Source organism: Typopeltis vanoorti, chromosome 6, assembly GCF_054136105.1.
Source record: "Typopeltis vanoorti isolate ZY-2024b chromosome 6, IOZ_Tvanoo_1.0, whole genome shotgun sequence".
Taxonomy (NCBI): Eukaryota; Metazoa; Arthropoda; class Arachnida; order Uropygi; family Thelyphonidae; genus Typopeltis; species Typopeltis vanoorti.
The window spans coordinates 98,421,165-98,447,462 of NC_143554.1; the positions used below are offsets into that span (position 1 = coordinate 98,421,165).

Here is a 26,298-nt window from a genome sequence, read left to right on the forward strand (position 1 = left end):
TTTTAGAACTTAAGAATGAATTATTGGCTTTTATTCAAAATGAAGGTACAGATGCTTTTGCAAATTGATATTTGGTGTGCTAAAATGGTACAGTGGGTGATCGGTTAACGAACAGTTCGGACTGCGAACAAATCAGACAACGAACACTTTCGTGAAAGATTTTTATGTTCGGATAATGAACACCTCACAGAACAAACACAAGAAGAAGCAACGCTGTGTGCAAGATTTTTAGAACTGTATTTTACTGCCATCTATGAACGGTTTCTGGAACGAGACTTTGACAATTGTATACATAACCTTTTTGTGCGCTAGTTGATTTCTGTTCTCTGAATTTTTGTAAGTGCTTTTCTGAACTTTTTATGTAAAAAAAAAACTGATAATATTATGGGGCCTAAAAAGAGTGGAGTGTCAAGAACTGTGCTCACCATAGAAACCAAGCAAGAGATAATAGCTAAAGTAGAGAGTGGACAGAAGATGGCTTATGATGCTAAGCAGTATGGCTTGAACAGGTCTACAGTAGGCACAATCTTAGCTAAGAAAGATATAATCAAGAAGACTCAAGCAACTAAAGGAGTAACGAAAATCACATCTGAGAAACAAAGATGTGCAATCCATGAAAAAATTGAAAGATTGCTTTTAGTTTGGATAAAAGAAAGGGAAATGAAGAGAGATATAAATAGTATGACTATCTTTCAAGAGAAGGCTAGAGAAATTTTTGAAGAACTGAAGAAAAAAACTCCACATTCGTCACATGAGGAGATAGAATTCAAGGCTACCACTGGATGGTTTGCAAAGTTTAGGAGATCTGGCATTAAACATGTGGTAATGCATGGTGAGTCTGCTAGTGCAGATAAAGAAGAAGCTGAGAAGTTCTGTCTCAAATTTCAAGAATTCATTAAAAAAAAAAGAAGATATTGTCCACAACAAATTTTCAATCATGAAACTAGTTTATTTTGTAAGCGCATGCCGAACCGTACCTACATCACGAAAAATATTCCTGGGCATAAACCCATGAAAGACCGATTCATGTTACTTTTGGAAGCTAACGCTAGTGGTGATATGAAGCTTAAACTGCTTCTTGTCTATCACTCTGAGAACCCTAGAGCATTCAACAAAAATTCCATAATTAAAGAAAGACTGCCAATGATGTGGAGATCGAATGAAAGGGCATGGGTCATGCAGGTTCTTTTCAAAGAATGGCTGTTTAACGTTTGTGCCCCAAGCAACAAGGATTACCTTCAGACCAATGAATTGCCATTGAAAGCACTGTTGCTATTGGACAATGCACCAGGACACCCAAAAGACCATGAAGTTAATTTGCTGGAAGACTTTCCCTGCTGACAGTTGTTTCTGCCTCCAAATACCACTTCGTTGATTCAGCCAATCAATCAGGAGGTTATTGCGGGTTTCAAGAAATTGTACACTCGCGCGCTGTTTCGTCGGTGTTTTGAAACATGCCAGTTCTCCTCAACAATGACATTAAAAACGTTTTGGAAAGAAAAATTTGATATTCTTGAAGCTATCAGGCTCATTCAAAAGGTGTGGTCAGAAGTCACTCAACGACAGTCGAATTCTGCTTGGCGAAAGCTGTGTCCATCCTGCATTCAGGGAGACAGAGATGATGTCCCTGAAATTATGGATGAAATTGTGACAACTGCTAGAGATCTGGAATTGGAGGTGAATGAAGATGACATTGAAGAGCTCATAATGGAACATGAAAATGATCTGACGACAGAAGAACTCCAAGAACTCTTGAATGAAGAACACCAAAAACTCAGCGAGATGTGTTTTCTTGTGAAAAAGAGGAAGACGAAAGAGGACCAATGCCGACATCTGCTATTAAAGATCTTTGGAAGAAGTGGGAGGATGTCAGAACTACGGTCTCAGAATGGCACCCAAACCAGGTTGAGGTCAATAGGCTTGGAGATCTCTACAACGACAATGCTATTAATCACTTCCGAAAAATCCTGAAGAGAGAAAAGCAATTGACATTGGACAGATTCTTTAACATCCCACAAATGGAAAAAAAAACATGACTGATGAAAATGCAAGACTGTGTATGTATGTATTATTGTTATTATAAATAAACATAGTAAGATTTTTGGGTCTCCAGAACAAATTAATCAAATTCCCATAAAAATCTATGGTCGGTTAATGAACGGGAAAAATGAAAATATTTTGACATCCACTGACAAACTGTCAACTTTTCAGAAAAACATACGTATTTCTTTGGAAAAACCACATATCAGAAAAAAAAAAATACAGTAGATAGGTTTCCTTCACTCCATAATATTATAAAAATGTCGCAGGAATTATTTCTGTTATAACAGAAATAATTCCTGCGACATTTATTTTTTTTTTATTATTTATTATTTTTTCTTCCAGTATTGTTAAAGAACATTTAACAATACTGGAAGAAAAGATTGAGTTACTTTCCTTCCTTAAATACACACAATTATGACTGGATAAGAAATCCATTTGGCACAGTTAATACATCGAGTTGCGAATTTTTTTTACAAGAAGAACAATTAGTTACCTTGTCAACAGATCGTACTCTAAAAATTAAATTCTCTGAAATAACACTTGAGGAATTTTGGATTTTTGTCTATGCCGAATACCCAGCTCTCTGCACTGAAAATTTTGTTACAGTTTTCAACATCATATTTGTGTGAGCTCGTTTTTTCAATATTAACCAATATAAAAACTAAAAAGTGTGAAAGACTTGCTAATATAGACAAAGAGATGAGGGTAGCTATATCATATATTACACCTGATATTGATGAAATCTGCAAAAGCTGACAAGCTCAAATATTGCATTAAAATAAGTGCCATTTTTATAAAAAGCAAGTCCATGCATATTTTTATTGTTAGTTTTATGACCCTAATGCTTTTGGTGTTCCCCACTATTTTCTTATAATCAAAAGTGTTCCATGACTTCGAAAAGGTTAAGAACCACTGGTCTAGATGATGGAGAGGATCTTTTGTTAAGTGGATAAGGGTAGCCAGATTTTGGTACAGCTCGGCAGAAGTCTATGTTATATTTAGGAAGACATGAAAATTTTTTTGAAGCCAAACACTTGCACCAATTGGCTGTTGTTCCACCATAATTTAAGGAAAGGTGGAAACCAACTTGATGTTTCAGATACTGCAGTTGTACAGCTTGTATATTATACACTCTAATATAATTCACTTTGCTATCACAATTGTAAAAAATGTTTATAACCATTATATTAAATAGAATAACCAAGATTTTTGGATGATGCAGAGCCATATGAACAAGAAGATTCTCTATAATAGATCATATCCACATCATATTAACCACATAACAGAAAAAGCGAATGAATATACTCCTGCATATTTAGCATTTGTAGATTTTGAAAAATGCTTTTGTTCTATATCAGGAAAAGGAATTTGGTACTGAGAAGGGAGTAAAGGCAAGGAGTCCTATATCATCCAAACCTTTTTCTGCTACATTAGAAGTCTTTAATAATATCTTATGTGAAAAATGGATTTAAAATCAATAGAAAAATTCTCAATCACGTTTTGCAGATGATATTGTTCTTTTAAGAAAGAAAAAAAAGGTTAAGGAAATGCTAAATGACCTTGACATAGAAAGCAGGAAAAAAGGTTCAAAGACTAATAATTAAAACCAAACTGATGAGAAATTCAGGTCAAATTGAACTAAAATTAATAGATTACTGTATTGAAATTGTGGAGGACTATATTTACCTTGGTCAATTAGTTTAAGGAAAAAGAAGATAAACAAAAGCTAGACGAATCACTGAGGAAACAAAGCATTTTGGCTATATAAATATTATCTGTTAGAAGCTTTACCTGTATGCCTAAAAAGAAAGCTCTTTGATATGTGCATTATTCCAGTGTTTACATATGGAAGTGAGACAAGATAATGATTAAAAATACAAACAGGAAGACAGGTTGCATGTGGCCCAATGAGCCTCGGAGAGAAAAGAATGCCTCACATAAAGAGGGATAAAATAAGAAATACTAGAATAAGCAAGATGACCGGAATAGAAGATACTATAATGTATTATAAAGTGTGTAAATGGAGATGGGCTAACCTTAATAGATACAAAGAGAAGGAAAGGTCACCAAAGAATGAGATATAGGGATTGTCTACAGACGTTTGAGACAGGAGTCTAAATTTTTTCTTTGGCTAAAGACAAAAATGGAAAAGAGGGAAGGGGGAGGTCTATATCCACCAGTAGATGGAAAGAAGCTAAAGAAAAAGAAAAATATGATTCACTGCTTCATTAGGAGAGGATCTGACTGTTGCAGAATCAAATTCAGCTAATGATAAGATATTTAGCTTGATCTATTGTCCATTATGGAATCCATAATGAAAACATGGTTGCTCTCATGTAAGCAAGCAGATATCATAGAAAAATGATTGCTCCCACAGATTTTATCTTCTGCTTCCAATGCAAACAGTGGGAAGAAGGATGTGAACAAGCTGCAAGGAGATCAAGATATGAAAATTCTGCTTATTGGTTGTCACTCCTTAACCTTTAAATTCAGAGCAAATCTCCACATAAGGAACATCAAAGAGGTTCCATGGTTGCTCATGCTATGATATCCACTCTCTTAGATGGTTGCTCATGAAAGACAGTGGATATCATAGAAAAATTACTGCTCCCATAAATTTTATCTTCTGCTTCCGATGTAAACAGTAAGAAGAAAGATGAGCAAGCTGTGAGGAGACCAATATATGAAAATTCTGCTTATGGCTATTACTCCTTAATCTTTAAATTCAGAACAAATCACCACATAAGGAACATCAAGGAGGTTCCACTCTAAAATCACTCTTCAGGAAAAGTTCAGTTTTGCAGGTAGTTACTATTACTATGACAGGTATTCCCACTTGATGTTGCAGAGAGGAGATGCTCTGAATGTTTCTGGCAGGATGCTTTGACCAGAGATTCTTGATGGATTTCAGCAATCTGTCAACTCTTCTAAATTCTTTGGAATAAAGAAGAGTGGCATTTTTCATACTAGATGTTCACCTGACAAGTATACAATGAAAAAAAAAGTAGTTGGTATATTAGCAGGTGTCTCATATGTTCCATTATACCCCCCCCCCCCCAACAGCTGATGTGGATATGGTTTCTTGACTTGGTTGGGATTTGTTCAGAACTTCTGATAAAATTAAAGGTGAAATATATTCAAAACAGAAAAGGATTACTACCACCATTCCCATACCCACCCAAGAGCCACAAATGGTTATCCACCAACTGGTAAGCAATGACTGCACTTGGAAGTGGCATGATAATTTAGACCCGATGCTCCAGACACAATATACATATTTTTAATAATTTAAATAGCTGAATCCAAAAATGCAGTGAGACGAATATAAATAGATATGGTTTTTTCATTTAACAGTAAAAGAATCTCCCAACAGAGAGTATGAATATGAGAATGGCTCGACAAATAAACTTGACCACTCATCTGTGTCAAGTAGATTTTACTAGCTAGTGAGAAGATGCAGACCAGATAAAATTCTCTGATCACAGTATACAGCAGTATTGACTTATTGAAACATATTGTTCAAAAAAATGGGCCAGTCTTGGACGAGTAAATTTTTTACATGGTGAGTAGGGTTTTGTATAATTTGTGGAGCCCTAAATACGAGTACTAGGTGTATAACAGTGTAGAGAAAATAAAGAGACAGGTGGTATCTATCCTCCAATCAACTAATAGGATACCATCAGGACCAGGGGGTTTCATGGTTTTCAAATTGATCAAGATGTATCTGATGTCTTTGTGGAGATGCAACATCATTCCAGAGTAAAGTGGAAGTGATTTGCCTTGGTCAAGCAGATGGATAAGAAGAATTCTCGTGGAAAGGCTTAGACGTTGGTTATGCATTTTTTACTAAATAATTTAAGGAAATTACAACGTAAACTGGATATACATTAAAACAAATTTTAATATACTTCAATATTTCGGCAACGTCACGTTGCCATTTTCAAGGAACTTAAGAACAACACACGTGCACGCAGGCACAACAAACAGTAAGTGAGGAAGAAGCAGGAAGCTATTATTTCTCCTCAAGTCGTCCCGATGGTGCCCCCTAGCGGGCAATGTTGGTATTCTTGGGCGATTGGGCTGGTCTTCTGATGTAGGTTTCCCAAATTTGAGGCAGTCTCATGCAGCCAAATTTATTGAGGTTTGGATTGTTTCTTAGGGATGAAGCTGATTCCACGAAAAGCCTTTCATATTTGTATTTACTACGGTGTATTATCGTGGCTTTCTTCCACCATATTCTATGGCAGGTATCCAGCGCACGGTCGGCTTAGAATTTCAGAACACAAGGACTACATCCAGTTTCACCAATACAGTCACTCTGGTCTTGCTGACCATGCGCTGGATACCTGCCATAGAATACGATGGAAGAAAGCCATGATAATATACCGTAGTAAATACAAATATGAATGGCTTTTCATGGAATCAGCTTCAGCCCTAAGAAACAATCCAAACCTCAACAAATTTGGCTGCATGAGACTGCTTCAAATTTGGGAAACCTACATCAGAAGACCTTCAGCCCAATCGCCCAAGAATACCAACATTGCCCGCTAGGGGGCACCATCAGGACTTTAGGAGAAATAATAGCTTTCTGCTTCTTCCTCACTCACTGTTTGTTGTGCCTGCATGCACGTGTCTTGTTCTTAAGTTCCTTGAAAATGGCAACGTGACGTTGCCGAAATATTGAAGTATATTAACATTTATTTAAATGTATATCCTAGTTTACGTTGTAATTTCCTTAAATTATTTAGTAAAAAAATAAAAAATAAAAAAGGATAAGAAGATGAGGAGAGGTCAGTTTTATCGTTAGGTTGTGTTACAATATTAGCATCTGGGTATGTGAGAGGGAGAGAGAGAGAAGTGGAAGCACATATCAACAGAAAATGCACTCAGTTTTCATAAGGGTCTAGAAAGCATAACTGTCATTTGGGTAAGAGGAAAGTTTCCTACATGTAGTCCTTTCAGAGTTGGCCTATCCTGTTAATAAATCTTTTGTAGATGCAGGTCAATTATCAATGTAAGCTGAATTAGGATGGAATTTTTGTTTTGATCAACTTACAATGTTGTTTTTTTGTTTTTTTTTTAAACCGTCCTGGCACACTTCTTGGAAAACCATGGCTTGTAACATGATCACAAGCATCTGAGATATGTAAACTGTAGTATCACTACAGAAAGGAGAAGTGTAGTCTCTGAGATCTTTCTACTTGGTAATACTGTAACTACCGAAGGAAATAAGGTTGTGAATAGATGAGGTTATGAAATGAAACTTGTATGAGATTCATTGATGATACACTCACAACATCCACTGGCAGTTATTGCTACATATGCCATGAAAAGAACCTGGACCCCACATGCTTTCTACTCAGTTTCTAGAATGACTGAGTTCTCCCTGCCTACCATAAACCGTAAAATCTCACTTGTATCTAATACTGTAAGGTACCTTTTACCAACTTAAATGTTTCTATCATGTCCTCTCTCTTCCATCTATTACTCAAATTTTGATGATATTCCATTCCTCACATGAACAATTCCATAGGCAAGATATCATCTTGGTTAACCTCTGCTTTGAAAAAATCTACCAAATGTAGATTTTTTCAACTGTTTCCTCATCTCCTCTGAACACAAGTGACCAGATCTGATCACAGTATTCATTATGTGACATTAACAGAATGTTTTACAGGAGAAGAGTAACTTCCCTTTTACAGGGAAAGAGTAACTTGTTTCTACAAGTTAATGTCTCTTCAGCAATGTGGTTTTCTAATGTGATAACTTAACTACCTCAGTGATGTAGTCCTGAACTCTAGCATCACTCCAGGTTTCTAACTTCATTGATCACCTTACACTTAGCAACACATCAGACATGCACTCTCATTTGCCCATAGAACCAGAATTTCACCCACAGAACTAATTTGTTCAGATCATCCTGCAAAGATTCTGCACAGGAAATGTCACTTATCCTGCTCTGTATCATCAACAAATCATTATTACAATTGACTAATCCCAATATTAACTTAATATACAAGTTAAAAAACAATGGGCTAGGTACTGAATCCCATTGCACTGGTCACCCTCTTTCTCTAAGACTTGGCACCTCCATACATTACTTCCTCAGTCAGCCATTCACCTATTAATGCCAAAAGCCTGTTTTGCATTCCCATCCATTCTATATTTGAGTTCATATAACAACCAAGTGTGACATTTTGCCAAAGCATTTGACAGGGCATTAAATGACTTAGCAAAAGACCAAAGTATAATGGCATATCTATTCCCCTTATCAAATACTGCAGAGTTTGATAAGGGGAATAGATTGGTGAGTTTAGGTCTTATTGAATACCAATAATTTTTGGTCCCATATCATTCACCAATGTCAAAAATTCATTAACTTCATTCCTGATGTTTCTGGCATTAGTGAACATGCACGATAACCAACTACCAGGCTGATGTATATTCAAGTAACTCTGAAAAACCTGACTGGTTCAAGTAAGTAATCCAAGATGATTTATCAACTAAATTTCTTATCCCAGTGCCACAAATATCACTCTTATTGCCTGGCAAATTCAGTCCCATCATTCTCAGGGTCATCTTTTCCATACCATCATTCTCTTTCACCATCATAATAGTCCCACCTTAGTGCAAGTGTTTAAGCTCTCAAGTAAATACTCTGTCACGCCAACTTAATCTGGCTACCTGGTCACCTTCTTGATTCACCATGTGTGTATTCACTCTTCCACTAAATAATTTCTCCAAGAACCTAGCACCAAATTCATTTACATATAATCATTTGCACAGGCTGACTAAAGCAGAAATGTTTCTACTATATATAATTTGCATACTATATCATTAGAAATTACAATTTTACATCTTAGTTCACTCACATTATACAATGGTAAGAGTGTTACAAGTCCTCCCCACCTTATTCAACATCTTTCATATCTCCTTTCAATACTGGTTATCTCTTTTCACGTCATCTGTTCATCTAATATGATTATATCTTTCACTTATTCGATTCCACCTGCTTGTGTATAAAATGAGTAACATCATGAATCTCTGCACCTGAAAAACACATTTGTGATTCACCCATTTGGAACATCCCTTAATCATATTCACCTTTGTGCCCTTTTGCACTTTTACCTCCCCTTATTTAAATCTTTTTTTCCCCCTAATAATTACTACATAGTTGGAAAAACCATGTGTTAATTATCTGAACCACTTAGTCTCTGCAATTCCCACTTCATGTTATAAAATGCTTTGCAACAAGTTTCCTGGTGTTGTACCACCTTACCCCAGTCCTGAAGATACTTTCAGGTGCAAACTTTGTTTGCTCACACTTGGATAAAGGATTAAACTAATTTTATTATACTCTAACCAAGTGAAAAATAAACTTTCAACATCTTTCTCTAAATCCAGAGTAATTTATTAAAAAGGTGGCACACTGTTTGGCAACTCCTATAGGTAGAGATGACCTTGCTAATGCTTCTGCCTGGTATCTCCACTTGGGCTGGCTCCCACTGAAGAGACCTCAATAAAGGTCGAAACTAGTCTGGGAAGTGGCCCTTCCCTTAATGCATAGCATTATACATATCCGCAAGGAGATGTGTTTTGCATTATGGGAGATACTGAGGTAGGAGTGGTTAGCTTGCTCCACCTTTGCAACTAGTTTCCTGGTGTTGTACCACCTTACCCCAGTCCTGAAGATACTTCCAGGTACAAACTTTGTTTGCTCACACTTGGATAAAGGATTAAACTAAATTTATTATATAAAATGCTCTGTTTTTATATCTACATCTTCTATAGGTAATATGGAAGTTATACCTAATTATACATAGTTTCACACACACACACACACACACACACACACACACACACACACAAGTTTTCATTAAGTATGCCATGCACTCTATCACTTACATGTCAGCTCATGTAATTTTTCATTAGAAAACTTGCAATGAAAACCTCCCAGTCACATCCAGCTAGTTAGCACACATTTCTGACAAATTATCTTACTACCCCCTCCTCCTCCTTCTACCATAAACTACTTGTAATTCACACATTACACAAACCTGCTCATATCAATATCAAAAATCATACAAAAGGCTATTTGTCTCCGCTGCTTAGACTAACAAATTCAACAGTATGTAAAAATGTAATAAAATTACATCCTTATTTACATTTAATTAAACAATTAAGCGCAAATTAAACTAGTGCTTTTAACTAAATAAAAATCTTAATAGAAATATTTAACTAAATAGAAATATTAATAAAAAATAAATAAAAATAAAAATCTTGACAGCAACAAATGAACTTATCTCTAGGCACTTTCTAATCCAAAAACTATATAAGAATTCATCTAGATAAACTAGATACAAGGAAAACTGTTTCCATTCAGATTTCATTATTTACTTTCTATAACATTATTTAAAAAAGTACTTAAAATATCAATAACTGACTACTAACAATCGCTGAAATGATGAATAATCTTGAAAATGAAGTTTTCATAATAGTAAAATTTTAAAGCAAATGACAACCATATAAATATTCACCTATTTTGGTAACTCCAATATTTGGCATCCCTTGGGATAGTACATAATTGCTTTCCATAACAACACAATACTTGAGGCTGGAAGACATATTTGCGACCACAACAGTATCCTAATGACTGCATTACTGGATCAATTTCCTGTTCAAATACCTCTGCCAACTGCAGAGATAAAAGAAGGAACAAAATATTAAAAAAATTAGCAAACAAAACAACACCCACTTGGTTATCAGTATTCCATTCTGCTAAACAATAGCAGTAAAAAAAAGTTTATCTACAATTAATAACCATCTATATCACAAAATGCGTGTAGTGCTTTTAGACTTCCTTACTTTTTCTAAAATTCATTAATAAAGTTTTCCTGATATAATTCAATATGAAAATGATACTAAATTATGAAGGACATGCTGACAAAGTTTTTAATAATGGAAATATTCTCCAATAATATTCATCCAAATCGTTCCATAGAGTACAACTGTTTTATTCTGTGATATATCATTAAATAGGCATGTACTGTTTATGAATTACATCTAAAAACTGATTACACACACAGACACACAAAACAAATCTAGAATAAATTTTACGAATAATCTTCTGAAATATACTTTCACAAGAAGAAAATTAACACGTTCGCTGCCATGCTACTTCGGCATAGTCTGTTCCCGTACGGCGAGCAATTTCACTTCTTTAAGGTCAGTACAGTAATCTCGTTGCCGGTGGTAAGCATCATATGAGTATACTCGTAATTGGCTTGTGCAGAGCATATACCATCTATTAGAATACACAGTTTTGATGCTAGCTCCACAAACCAAGCATTTTCACTTCTTCAAGGTCAGTACAGTAATCTCGTTGCCAGCGGTAAGCGTCATACGAGTATACTCGTAGCTGGTTTACCAAATACAAGTATACTCGTAGTTGGCAGCGAACGTGTTAACATTAGCAAAAATATGATTCTTCATTATGGGTTTTTCTATCCATAACATCCCTCCAATTATGTTCTAGACATCCAGTTTAATCTGCCTTTATTATTCTAAACCATTTTAAATGCATCACAATATCTTGGTCTTGATCTAGGGCTTTATATACCATTTTATTTTGTTGTATAATGAAACCTGTGGAGCATTCATGACTAAACATACACACACACACACACGCGCGCGCGCAACCACAGTAATAAGATTTTTTTAATAAGCAAATATTTCATCCTAAGTATTGCTTGATATAATGCCCCATTGACACCATATAACTGTAGCATATTGAATAGCTTCTCTATTGACGCCTTGTCATATGCCTTTTCCAGATCTACAAAACTTAAATACAGATCACTGTTATATTCCCATGATTTCTCAACTATTTGTCATAAGGTGAAGATCGGTTCCTGACAGCCTCTAGTTGGCCTGAATCCAGCTTGTTCTTCACCAAGCTTTTCTTCACACAATTCTTCTCAACCGTTTCTCAAGTATATTTGCATAAATCACACCAGGTTCAATTATCTGTAGAGATATACCTCAGTAATTCTCACATTCAGTTTTATTTCCCTTTTTATATACACTAGTGGCCAAAATTGTGGAAACCTTTTGGAAAAAGTGTATTTTTTAGGTTTCATGGCTCATAACACCACTTTGTTTTTGGTGTAATACCATAAAATTATATCAATGGAAAGATAATTTAATCAAGAATGTAATGCAACAAAGATACAGATAATTTGTTCAATTATCTGTATTCTATGAAAGGTTATAAAGCCAAATAACCAGAAAACAGAAGCACAACTTGCTTAGGTTGATATGAAGTAGCTTTCCTTCCTTTGAATGTAGCCAATGAGCATGAGTGTTTAGAGAACCAATTAGGTGTCATCTTGTTTTGGCAATGAGCCAATAAGGTCACAGTAGAATTCAGCTGTTGATGTCATGTATTGGAGCTGAGAGGAGGACATTTGTCAGTGTGATATGTGATTGCTACCAAGTTGGTTGGGGGTTTTTTTTGTGTTCTTTCATTTAGTGAGCTTGTAAGATGTAATAAAATTAAACAAATTGCGCAAAGAGTTGACTGGTCACCCAGAAAGCTATGCAAAATAGTACTATTAAGTGAACAAGGCTACAGTTATGAAGAAATTATTGGTGGAAACTTAACCAAAGGTGGCATTTCTAAATTTTTGAAGAGGTATAAGGAGACTCAGTCACTACAAAACCAGACTGGTAAAGGCAGAAAAAGATGCACAACAGCAAGTAATGATAGAAGAATTGAGAGACTGTGCCTACGTAACAGAAGAAAATCATCTTCGTGTATACAAGATGAAATGGCACAATACAATGTGAAGTTGAGTGCAAGGACTGTTCGTTGCAGACTGCAGAAATTTGGTCTAAATGCTAGAATTCCAGGAAAAAAGCCATTTTTATCTCTCAAACAAAGGTTGAAAAGATTAAACTGGTATAAACCCATGTTAAACTAGACAGCAGAACAATGGGACAGTGTTATTTGGAGTGATGAGACCAAAATCTCCCTGTTTGGTAGTGATGGCATAAAATACGTAAGGAGAAGAATCACAGAAGATTTGCATTCTGATTGCATTCCCCTACCGTGAAACACCCACTTAGTGTTATGAGTTATAACACTTTCATTTGTTATGATCTGGGGTTGTATGACATCAAAAGGTGTGGGCAGAATTTGTGTGATTAATGGGAATATAAATGCCCCAAAATACATAAATCAAATACGTCAGCCCAAACTGAAGCCTTCCACACGTGATTTTTTCCAAGATAATGACGCATTTATATTTCAACAGGATTCAGCTCCATGTCATGTTGCTGCTGTGTGCAAAAAGTGGTTTCGAGATAATCATATTCCACTGCTGGAATGGCCTAGGAATAGCCCAGACTTTAACCCAATCGAAAATCTATGGAGCTGACTAAAGAAACTTGTTAGTCAGAAGCAACCCAGCAATAAAATCCACTTAATAGAAGTAATAATTGGTTTCACATTATAACAGCTGCAGAACTAAAAAACTTTGTTCACTCCATGGGAAGGCATTGTAAGGCATAATTAATGCTAAAGGTTACCCAACTAAGTAGTAACTCGCATTGTGAGAATTTTTGTATATCTCATTTCTTCTATCTGTTTCACTTTTTTTCTTTATAACTGCTGTTCTAATAAAAAATCCTTCATAAAAGTTATTCCATTACATTCTTGATTAAATTATCTTTCCATTGATATATAATTTTATGGTATTACTCCAAACAAAGTGGTGTTATGAGCCATCAAACCTTAGAAATACACATTTTCAAAAAGGTTTCCACAATTCTGGCCACTAGTGTATGGGTACTATGAGAGATCTACTCCAATCATCAGGAATTCGTCCCTCTGTCCAGGCCTTCTGAACAATGCAGTGCAGCCACTGTAGGAGTTTTATACCTCCATACTTCAGCATTTCTGGTCGAATATCATCTATTCCTGCTGCCTTTCCACATTTCAAGCCTTTGATGGCCTTTTTCTACTTCAAGTATGGATATATATTCCTGACTGTATGCCTGTTGAGTGCTCTTTACCACTTTGCTATCACTGCTCGTTTCATTTGGCAATTTCTCGAAGTAATTACTCCATACTTCAAGGATATCTTTTACTCCAGTTTTCATGTCACCTTTATCATCTCTAATTCCTTTTACAATACTCTTTCCACCATTTCTGAGCTTCGTCAACAATCTTGCTACCTTCTTGATATGTATTTTCTTTCTTACCAAAGTCTTCCCATTACTTTGTTTAGCTAGTTTTACACAGTGTTTAGCTTTCTTACATTTGTCTCTGTATTCTCTAAGAGCACAAGCTGACTTATTTGCCAGGAACTTTTGATATGCATTCTTCTTTTCCTTCACTGCCTCTTTAACTTCCTGTGTCCAGCATGGAGTTCTAATTTTTCTATCCTTGCAGACAACCTCACCACATGCTTCTCTGGCTGAATCAATAAGGATTTTCTTCAAGGTTTGCCACTGAATCTCCAAAGGTTTGGTTCCTGTTCTCAAACTCTTTCATTTTTTCTTCAATAATCTTTGTGTATTTTAGTCTACAGTTCACATCTGAGAGCAGCTCAACTTTTATTCGCTTTAAAACTTTCTTACATGTTATTCTTTTCAATATGAAATTCAATTTTATCCTGCTCAAGTCTAAATAGTGATCACTTCCAATTTCAAATCCTCTGTACACCCTGGTGTCCTGCACCAGGGAGAAAACATCACTATCAACAATAACATAGTCAATGAGACTTTTCTTATTCCTTGCCTCTTCTCTCCATGTGAATTCATGCACATTTTTATGTTGGAATATGGTGTTAGTAATAACCAGTCCATGTCCTGAGCAGAAATCTAACAGATATTTGCCATTATTATTAGCTTTGCTCTTTTCTCCAAGTTTTCCCAAAATATTTTTGTATGTCTCACAATCACTTCCTACTCTGCTATTTAGATCTCCAACAAGGACCAACTTTTCCTTTTTAATTGTGTCAGTTGCTTTCTCTAAAGTCTCAAAAAATTCCTCCATTTCTACCTTAGTAGAACCTTCTGTGGGACCATAGGCACAAATAAGTCTCACTGTCCAGTTCCCCATTCTCATATTTGCCCACATCACTCCACTTGAGACTGCTTGTCATTCAAGAAGATTAGCCTTGTATTTTGTGTTGAATACTATGACCACCGTTTTCCTTGATTGTCATTGCCTGAATATAACATTTTGTATTTACTGCTTCAGAAAGATCTCACCAGTTTTTGTCTTTTTTGTTTCAGTCACCCCTATTATATTGATCTGGTACTTATCTAATTCCTCAGCTAGCTCCATTTCTTTGCCATTCAGGCTTCTTATGTTGATAGTACCAATCTTTAACTCTGGCAATGTTGAGTTGGGGTGTGTTTTCAGATTTGTTCCAGTAGCTGACCTTTCGCTGTTTGCCCTGGTTCCCATGCGAAAACAATGGAGGTATTGTTTAACCTGGTGATGTCCCAGCCGGCATTAAATTCTGTATTTGAAAAATCTCCCATTCTAAACTGTTGAAGTGACCATGCCATCTTAGATATACTGTTGCTCTCCAATATTAACACAATATCAGGATCTTTTCTAATCACTTGATTTTAAATATAACTGTGCTATTGATGTCAGTTGTTTGTCACCTCTCCCTTTTTCACCTCAGAATTCTTATTATTCTGTGGTCTCTAGTCTTTGACCCCTTGTGCTGCTTCTATTCCAGATATGTAATTTAATGTTAATAATGGTTTGAATGATATAATCTAATAATCTGAATTTAACATATTTTGTTAATTTCTCAGTGGTTTCACATATATTAATTCAACTGACTTCCTTCCAACTTTCAAGCAGCTGTTTTCCATATTTAAATTGCAATTTTTACTAAATATTTGTGTACATAGCTGAAATGTGTAATTTTTCCCACACTGATAAATTAAAATACATTTTAAAAGCTAAATTATTACCTAAAAAACTTAAGAAATATTCTTAATAAAAACAAGTTTGTTTTTAAAAAAATAAAAATAAAAAAAAATACAGCTTCATATAAAAAATTATAATCTTCAAAAGATAATTATATCCTTGCAATTTACTATATTATAGGATCTAACTTGTTAATTAAACAATACCATTAGTTCAATTAGCAAGAGTAATTAAATGCTTGTAAGACAATGAAAAATTTCCTTTTTCTCTTTTCTCGTTATATTCTTTGAGACTTGCTAAACAACTTTTATTTGAAATACTCAAGGGATGGCTTTAAATACTTGACTGTTCTGTTCTTGTTTGCACATAGATCTATACACTGTATCATGCAGGCTTTTGAAATGAAACTGACAGAATAGGATAGTTAACCTTTATTCCTGTAATCTCCTATATCAGTATATTGCATGGTCTTCTGGCCAGTTTGCTTATTATGCAGGATGAGAAACCTGCCGCTTCTGTATGAGACCAACAAATTCACCTTCAGATGAAAAAACCTGATAATGTTCCTCACATCAGAGGATTCAAACATAGGTCTTTCCAACCAAAGCATGCCACTGAATCCAAATGAGCCATAGATCCAAAATACTGGATACGAGGATGAAGTTTATAAAAAAATTGTGAAAGTATGCAAATAACTTTACTAAATTAGTATAATAAAGCAAATTTGTTTTTTGAAAATACCAGCTTTGCTTATTCTACAAAGTACCAAGATATTTAAAATTTTGAGCAATATATATATATATATATATATATATATATATATATATATATATTTAGAAATATATTATAAACAATTCAGATAACAGTAATTTAAAAGATACCAGAGATAAAGTTCTTACCTTTGTACAATATCTATATACACGTGAAGTTTTCCTATTATACAGCCATGCATTATCAAACATCAGCCATACATCATCCACATACTGCCATGGATCTTGGTACTGCCCAGTATCTAGTTTACGCTTGATTGTTGATAAATCCATTGGCTTCTTTATAATTTCAAAATAATCCTGAAAAGGTAAATATCCTATTAAATCAGCAATAACAGTCACAAAGTTAAAAAAATTAAAGCAGTTTAAGTGGCTTTAATATCATTTCTAATAAAAACCAATTACATAATTTTTTTTAAATATTTTTTAATACTGACCAATTCGTAACATGCAGTTTCACAGCCAATGAAATTACATGAAATCATACTGCATGAAACTTTATTGATATTAGCAATATGGGAGAGGCAGTTACTATTTTACTAATCAAGAGTTACTACATCTAACAGTACTATGGCACTGTTATGCAATAAACTCAGGGATCAAGTTGTCATACAATAACAATCATAAGATTTGCAACAATTGTAGATTAAAAACAAGCTGACTGTAATTGACTAGATTATCTGGATATAACGCATCCATGTGGTATGGCTATCACTCAAATATATTTCCAAGAGCAATTTTGCTGGCTAATGGGTTGTGAAATGCAATATATAGCATCTCTCTCTCTCGGCCAGCTTAACCTCACTTACCTGCAAGTGTGGTGGCCCATTTCCACAAATAAGGTTATAGTAAATACTAGTGGCAGAAACACAAGTTTCTTGGCTAGAAGAAGTCAATTAGAACTTCATGTTGTAAATTACATTATTGTCTTGTACACATTGCCATCTTGCTTAATGGAGAAGTAAAGCGAGTGATGGGGTTCTCAAACCAAAATCTCAAACACATTCAATGTTTACGATTCAAAGTATATTTCCTTCTCTGGTTTCACCAATCATCAAGTTGGTAGTGAAACCAAGATATTATATTAGTGATGGTCTGACAAATCATTCTACTTATCAGATAAGTGTCTGACAACAGAGTAAAATAAAAAATAAAAAAATCATAAAAATTCAACTTGGGAGGGAGATACAAAAATACTTCCACACCCACCTCACCAATATTCATGGCCTACTTAGTTAGGCACTTAAGATCAACTTATTTCTAAACATAGCTACAACTATAGAAAATTTCCAAATTATGCTATGTTGATGCTTTCTATCACACACTACTGGTACCTTTCTCTTCTGAATTCATTGCTTTGGCATTCTCTGACACATATCAGAGAATGCCAAACATAGAATCTTTTTTTTTATATATTTTTTATTTGCACTGGCTCGAAATTTTTCTTGTACTAGTCTCTTGAATTCATTTTTTATCTTCATCAAGCACCAAATTCGTGTAACTCTACAATTCAAAGGTTTTCTGTAGTTCTACCCAAGCAGTGAAGCTCTCCCCTCCTTGGAGTCTTCAATGTTCAAAATTCAAAGTATATTTCCCTTCTCTGGTTTCACTAATCATCAACTTGGTAGTGGTCAAGATATTTTGCTATTAGTGATCGTCTGAAGAATCGATCTACTTATCAGAATACCAGATAAACTTCTCCATGCTTCCAACATCTTCTGAGCTTTTCATAAATAGTTCTTCCAAATAAAGTGTGGATGTTAGGTCATAATACTGCTTATAATTCATGCTAGAATTAGTCTTCATTCCAGTCCTCTATTCCACTTCAGCAAAGGAGTGTGCCAAGGAAGTTCAAGAAAAAAAAAAAGCATATCACAAGCTGATTACTAAGCTTAGACAAAAATTCCAGCTTCTGGCTCAAAATTCACATTCACTTGTGTTTTTGCAATCAGCTTATGCTGCAGCTTACAACAGCTGCAAAAGCTGAAAATCTGAAAACAAACCCCAAATCAACATCACCAGAGTTAAAGATCGCTACTATCAACATAAGAAGACTGAATGGCAAGGAAATGGAGCTAGCTGAGGAATTAGATAAGTAACCAGAACGATATAATAGGGATGACTGAAACAAAAAAGACAAAAACTGATGAGATCTTTCTGAGTAATAAATACAAAATGTTTATTCAGGCAATGACAATCAAGGACAAGAAGGAGTAGCCATAGTATTCAACACTAGATATGAGGCTAATCTTCTTGAATGACAGGCAGTCTCAAGTAGAGTGATGTGGGCAAATATCAGAATAGGGAACTGGACAATGAGACTTATTTGTGCCTATGGTTCCACAGAAGGCTCTACTAAGGTAGAAGGTGGAGGAATTTTTTGATGCTTTAGAAAAAGCAACTGACACAATGAAAAAGGAAAAGTTGGTCCTTGTTGGGGATCTAAATAGCAGAATAGGAAATGATTGTCAGACATACAAAAATGTTTTGGGAAAATTTGGAGAAAAGAGCAAAGTTAATAATAATGGCATATACCTGTTGGATTTCTGCTCAGGAGATGGATTGGTTATTACTAACACCATGCTCCAACATAAAAATGTGCAAAAATTCACATGGAGAGAAGAGGCAAGGAATAAGAAGTCTCATTGACTATGTTATTGTATAGTAATGTTTCTTCCCTGGTGCAGGACGCCAGAGTGTACAGAGGATTTGAAATTGGAAGTGATCACTATTTAGTCTTGAACAGGATAAAACTGAATTTCATATTGAAAAGAAGAATAAGTTTTAAAGCAAATAAAAGTTGAGCAGCTCTCAGGTATAAACTGTAGACTAAACTACGCAAACAATACGCAAGCGCCTCCGTAGCGCAATTGGAAGAACGACTGTACAATGCGCCCTTCGATTGGAATAAGCCTAAGTTCGATTCTCGTCGCAACGTGAGGAATCTTCATGTGGACTTTTTCAATCAAAGGTGAGTTAGCCGATCTCATACGGAGGTAGCAGGGTTTTTTCTCCCGGAAACTCAGGTTTTTCATCTCGCATGCAGATAAATCGGCCCTTCAGAACACACGCAATTTACAGACAAAAAATACTGGTTGTGGTGGGCGATAGATGGCGTTGATGGAGATGATCGGTAGAGTTTCAGTGTAGTGGTGAAACAGTTGTATAGTAGATGTCCTCTCACGATGAGTCTTCGGACTCCTTGGAGTTGTCACGAATAATAATAATAATAATTATTATTATTATTATTATTCAAGAAAAAAATGGAACAATTTGAGAACAGGAACCAGACCTTGGAGATTCAGAGGCAAGCCTTGAAGAAAACCCTGGTTGATTCAGCCAGAGAGGCATGTAGTGAGGTTGTCTGTAAGGATAGAAAAATCAGAACTCCATGGTGGACACAGGAAGTTAAAGAGGCAATGAAAGAAAAGAAGAAAGCATATCAGAAGTTCCTGGCAAATAAGTCAGCTTGTGCTCTTAGAGAATACAGAGACAAATGTAAGAAAGCTAAACACTGTAAAACTAGCTAAACAAAAGTCATGGGAGGGCATTGGTAATAACATAGAAAATAAATATCAAGAAGGTGGGAAAATATTCTGGAGGTTGTTGATGAAGCTCAGAAATGGAGGAAAGAGTGCTGCAAAAGAAATTAGAGATGATAAAGGTGACATGAAAACGGGAGAAAAAGATATCCTTGAAATATGAAGTAATTACTTTGAAAAATTACTAAATGAAACAATCAGTGACAGCACAGTGGTAAAAAACACTGACCAGGCATGCAGTCAGGAATACATATCAATACTTGAAGTAGAAAAAGTCATCAAAAGTCTGAACTGTGGAAAGGCAGCTGGAGTAGATGATATTCAATAGAAATGCTCAAGTATAAAAGTCTTACAGTGGCTGCACTGCATAGTTCAGAAGGCCTGGACAGAGGGAACGAATTCCTGATGATTGGAGTAGAGCTCTCATAGTACCCATATATAAAAAGGGAAATAAAACTGAATTACGAGGTATTTCTCTACTGAGTGTTCCTGGTAAGATTTATGCAAGTATACTTGAGAAACGGTTGAGAAGGATTGCAGAAGAAAAACTTGGTGGAGAACAAGCTGGATTCAGGCCAAATAGAGGCTGTCAGGATCAGATTTTCACTTTACGATAAATAGTTGAGAAATCATGGGAACATAACAAAGATCTGTATTTAAATTTTGTAGATCTGGAAAAGGCATATGACAAGATGCCAAGAAAGAAGCTATTCAAAACACTACCGTTATATGGTGTCAGTGGAACATTATATCAAGCAATACAGGCAGCTCTCAGTTTATGACGGTTCAATTTACGCTGATTCACAATAACGGCAGATGCCTGCGTGTACTTTCTTACATAGCGTGGTCTGACTGAGAAATGACGCTGGCAAGCACTCTAGTGTTTCAGTGTTTACCGGCCTACTATGACGTATATGTATCAACCTAGTTTTACTGTTGAATCTACCTAATTGTTCCATTTAATTTTTTTTACAAAGATACGTATTTAAATTCTAATAAAGTACATAATTTCATACAATGTCTCATAAAAGAAGTGCAGAAAAATTAGAACTTGGTGTTAAGAAGGTGTGGAATCAATCACACTTGAAAAGAAGATGGAGGTGATTCAAAGAATGGAAAATGGGCAGACACATGCTAATGTCTGCAGAAGTATGAACTTACCTCCATCGACTGTTACTACAATTATGAAAAATAACTGCACAACAATCTACAACAGTACTAAATGCAAAACATGCAAGTTATAGCAGGGGTAAACTTCATGAAAAAATTATCATTATGGGTGGATGACTTGAATCAGAAAACATTCCTCTGACGCAGGCTGTTATAACTGAGAAAGCAAAAACAATTTTTGAGGATCTTAAAAAGACAGATGGAGGCGAAGAAACATTTTTAGGAAGAAAAGGTTGGTTCATGAGATTTAAGTCTTGAAATAAGTGCCACAGTGTCTAATTATTTCGTGAGGCAGCAAATGCAGATGTTGCAACAGCACCTGCTTTTCCTAAAGAATTTCAAGTCTGTGTAGAACAAGGAAGTTATCCTCCTAATCTCATTTTTAATGTTGATGAGACTGGGCTCTGCTGGAAAAAATTGCCGTCACGCACCTTCATTTCCTGTGAAGAACGTTCCACTCCAGGTTTTAAAGCTGCAAAAGATACTTATGCTTTTGTTGGGTGCAAATGTCTCCAGAACTTTGAAGCTTAAACCAATGTTGGTGTATACCAACATTGGTTTAAGCTTCAAATGCCACGCACCTTGAAAGGTGCGTGGCATTTGAACACCATTGGATGTCAAGATTGTTTACATGCCCCCCCCCCCCCAAACACAGCATCACTTTTGCAACCAATGGATCAGGGGATTATATCAATCTTCAAAGCCTATTACCTCCGTATAACATTTATGGAAATGTTAAGTGTCTTGGAAACTTCAGGAAAAACTATTAATGACTATTGGTGGTCATTCGATATTTTGAAGGGCATTAACAACATCAAGACAGCTCGGAATGAAGTGTCAGTAAAGTGTTTAAAAGGAGCATGGTGAAAACTTCTTCCAGCATTTATGACAGAACTCTTAGAGAGCCATGATAAACCGCTTTCCAATGAAGACTTAAAAGAATTAGCTAAACAATTACGTCAACATCCAAAGGAGGAGAAAGAAAATGAAGATCCTCTGAGAGATATAAAAACGGCCAATTTACAGTGTATCCTTGCAAGCATAGAGACATTGATGAACTCTGAGAAATGGACCACAATTGGGAACAGAGTGCGAACGTAAAAAGGAGTGTAATCGCATCTATTTGACTTTACACTGAACAACTTAAAGAAAGAAAAAGAAAATCTAGGCAGTTAACACTGGATACTTTTTTCAAAAAAAATGCAGGTGATCCGAAACCAGGAACTTCAACATAGAAATATATATCTTTTTGAAGTTTCATATTTTTTGTATATAAATTTTGTTTTGTTTACGTTATTAACAATTTTTTTTAACAAATATATATGTATGTATTATCAAAGCTTTAAATATAATAATGTTACACATACTTCATGTGCATATTTTTTTGACTGTGTGGAACATAACTTGTACCTCCTGTTAAAATTGGGTTCATTTTACGCCGATTCGGTTTACGACCGTTTTTTTTTTTTTTTTTTTCAGCAACGGAAGTGAGGCGTAAACCGAGGGCTGCCTGTACTTAGTCTTTATTTGAGTTGTAAGTCAGCAGTTAGAATTAAAGGAAGTACAGGAGAGTGGTTTAATGTTAAATCTAGTGTCAGACAAGGAAATACATTATCCCCTCTGTTATTCATTATCCATATGGATCACATTATGAAGGAAAGTGGTATTAAACATGATATCAAAATTGGAGATGTTAACCTCAAGCTCTTTGCTTTATACAGATGATATTATACTTCTAAATAAATCCACTACAAGTCTGCAAGATTCCCTGACTAAATTGAATAACTATTGTAATAGATATGGTATGAAGGTCAGAAATAACAAGACAAAGACAATGAAAATAGGCAGAAGCATTGAAAATATCAACTGCGTTGTGAACGGAGAACCTATAGAACAAGCGAAACATTTCAGCTACTTAGGCACGATTTTTAGTGAAGACGGTAAATTAAATATGGAAATAAACAGAATCAATAAAGCTGGTATGGTAGGAAGTCAAATGAATAAATTTATATGGAATAAAAGAGAAATTAGTCAAAACACTAAATTAGCTGTATACAAGACAGTGTTCAAACCAATTTTAACTTATGGATCTGAGAGCCGGGTCAGAAGTAAAACACTTGACCAAAGACTGGAGACCACAGATATGAGTCCTGAGAAAGATTAGGGGATAACATCAACAGATATCATCAATGGCAATATCATATTAAAAACGAGGATATGAGGAAAGAACTTGACATTGTCAACATTCAGGAATGCGTTGGTTGGTAGAGCTAATCTCGGGTGGTATGGTCACTTAAACAGAATGGAAGAGAAAAGATTAGCAAAACAAGTTCCAGGTTGGCAGTAAAAAAGACCCAGAGGAAGACCAAAATATAGGTGGATTGATACAGTAAAAAGTGCCTTAGAAGATAGAAATATAATATCTGACAATGCTGGAGTCTTGACAGGTAACAGACTGATTTGGAGGAAAATTGTAGATAGGAAGTTAGTAATGATGTAAATTTTTCATGCCGTACTATCATATCCTGTATAACCTTTAAGGGTACATGGCAGGAATCTGATGAAGTATAATTGCAAGCTCTATGGCAAGCAGCTCAAGTTCTGTAGCTACTACATTCCAGTGGGATCTCGTTTATAGAGATTACACTATATGAAAAGATAGTAACAGGCTCCACAAGATATGAATTTTGAACCAATTGTATAGATCAATAGAAAATCAGAGTATTTATTCTGCTGCATGCATTTTAAAGAGCTGTTAGAGAGAGAGAAAGACACAATGTACTTAAACTGAGAAACTGATGAAATGCAAGTATAGTAAGGTATTTTGACCATGCAATATTATCCACTATGATGTCTAGTGATTGTAAGAGTGCTGTGATATGCAGATGAAAGGAGCATATAGCAACCTGATGGGTGTTACACAGGTTTGTTTTTCTAACAAGAAAAAACGTCCATGGAATGTGATCTGACAGAATTTTAATTGTGTGCTGCAAAGACAGCTGTATCACTGAAATGCAAACAAGATCTGACCATCAAAGAATACATAGTAGAAGCACAGACTTGAAATCCATAATTGAGTCTTAAAATTCTGAGTGCTCGGTCTAGATGGAGCAAAGAATATAAGTCTGCCATATAAAAGATGCTCTCTCCCTGGCACATATTACAGCTGGCATATATGGAATAAAAATAAAAAATTTTACTTGAAAATGGGTCCATACCTGGGATGAATGGTGACATGGCCTTAGTTCTGAGTCAGGAGGAAGATTATGTATGTGGCAAAAATACACATAAGCCATCTTCTGTGGGGAGAATTTAATTCTATGCAAGTTCCAGTAAAAAGATGGTAAATAGCTTGCAGCAACTGCCTTTCTAAGACCTGATCATCCTATTGCAAGAATGACAAAGGACAGTAAAGTCTTACACATAGAGAACACATTGTTCATGGTAGTAGGAAGCAACTCTATTATCAAGTTAACATTGACAGCAAATAGCATGAAACTTAAATCAGAACTATATGGGAATCTTCATCTTAAACAAATGGTAAGGAAAGAACAGATCCCAACTGGAAGCTTTGGTCACAAGTATCTGATGAAAAGAAAGAGGATCACTCTCTAAGACCGTGGCTGTGTAGATCTATGTGTAATGAACCTCGAAACTGTATCACATATTTTTTTCCATATTAAAGAATATACAGACACCAAATGCTTATTATTTTTTTTTTTTAGCAAAGCCTCTGAAATAAGATCTGATTTTCTGGATTTGACGAGAACATCTGATGGATGCTGATCTAAATTTCTGATGATATTTTCAGAAACTAGATTGTACCTTAAAGATCTTGCAACTTTAAAAGTTAAGAATTGGAAGTTGCACAGCAAAGAAAAGAATGGCTAAAAATTGTTTTGCTAGCTAAAACTCAGAGTTGTAAAGCTAAAAGAAGTTGTACCTTGGCAAGTACTTTGGTTGTAGCTTTCTAGAAACCATAAAAGATGATGGTTATATTGGAAAAATCCTGCAATATTATTTTAAAATACAAGAAATTTAATAACATGCTTTATTTCAGCATTCAATCCTTAAACAAGAGTAAATTAATCCTACAAATTATATTTCAAAATAACTCAAAAACAATACTTAATTTTAAAAAAATAATAATAATAGTGTGTGTGTGGGGGGGAGGGTATATGTTTCTCTTCAGGATATGGACTTTATTAAAACTAACAATCCCGTTAATCTTAAACAATTAATTTGATTTGTGTCTTAGCATGTAAAAGGTTTGGCTGCATTATAAAAAACCAAAGCAAGAAAAGTAGGAATGATATCTATCTAAAAAGTAGGAAAAGCAGGGAAAAAAGTAAGCAGCACATGGATCCTTTTAATTGTTTGTTGAATATAATTTAAATTGACTTTCTGAAGTTAAGAAATACATGTAACTTATAGGGTAAATTGATTTTAGTAAACAATTCTGTTTATTTAGTGAATGGCTGCTTCTGTTTTCATTCTGCATTTTTCTACTCATAATTTAACAATTCATTGTTACTTGTCTAAAAATAGATGAGTAACAATTTTGAATGTTAAAACTAATGAAAATTCACATTATGCACATATATGCACATATATGAACAATAAATTCCATGATAAACAAACACTTACAGGTATCTGTAAAAGTTGTGGATCGACTGGCTGCCGAAAAGGCAAAGATTCAGGATCCTGTCGATAAAGCTTTTCCAGAGTAGGCATAAGAGCTTGCCGTAATTCATCAGGCTTGAAAACTAAGAGGAAAAAAAATTTAAACACACACTTACACAATATCCTGTTCTGC

General features: G+C 35.1%; 1 protein-coding gene across 4 annotated transcripts in view; it reads right to left on the reverse strand.

The window, feature by feature from the left end:
- The window catches only part of nej (CREB binding protein nejire), a 481,376-nt gene that overhangs the window by 191,544 nt on the left and 263,534 nt on the right, over positions 1-26,298 (reverse strand). For 3 of the 4 annotated variants that reach the window (XM_090394332.1, XM_090394331.1, XM_090394329.1), the window contains 3 exons: positions 26,130-26,248; positions 16,900-17,070; positions 10,581-10,738 (listed from right to left, as the gene is read on the reverse strand). In XM_090394332.1, coding sequence (XP_090250458.1) covers positions 10,581-10,738; positions 16,900-17,070; positions 26,130-26,248 — 448 coding nt within the window. The remainder of the gene's footprint in view (positions 1-10,580; positions 10,739-16,899; positions 17,071-26,129; positions 26,249-26,298) is intronic. The other variant, XM_090394330.1, reaches the window with a different exon arrangement.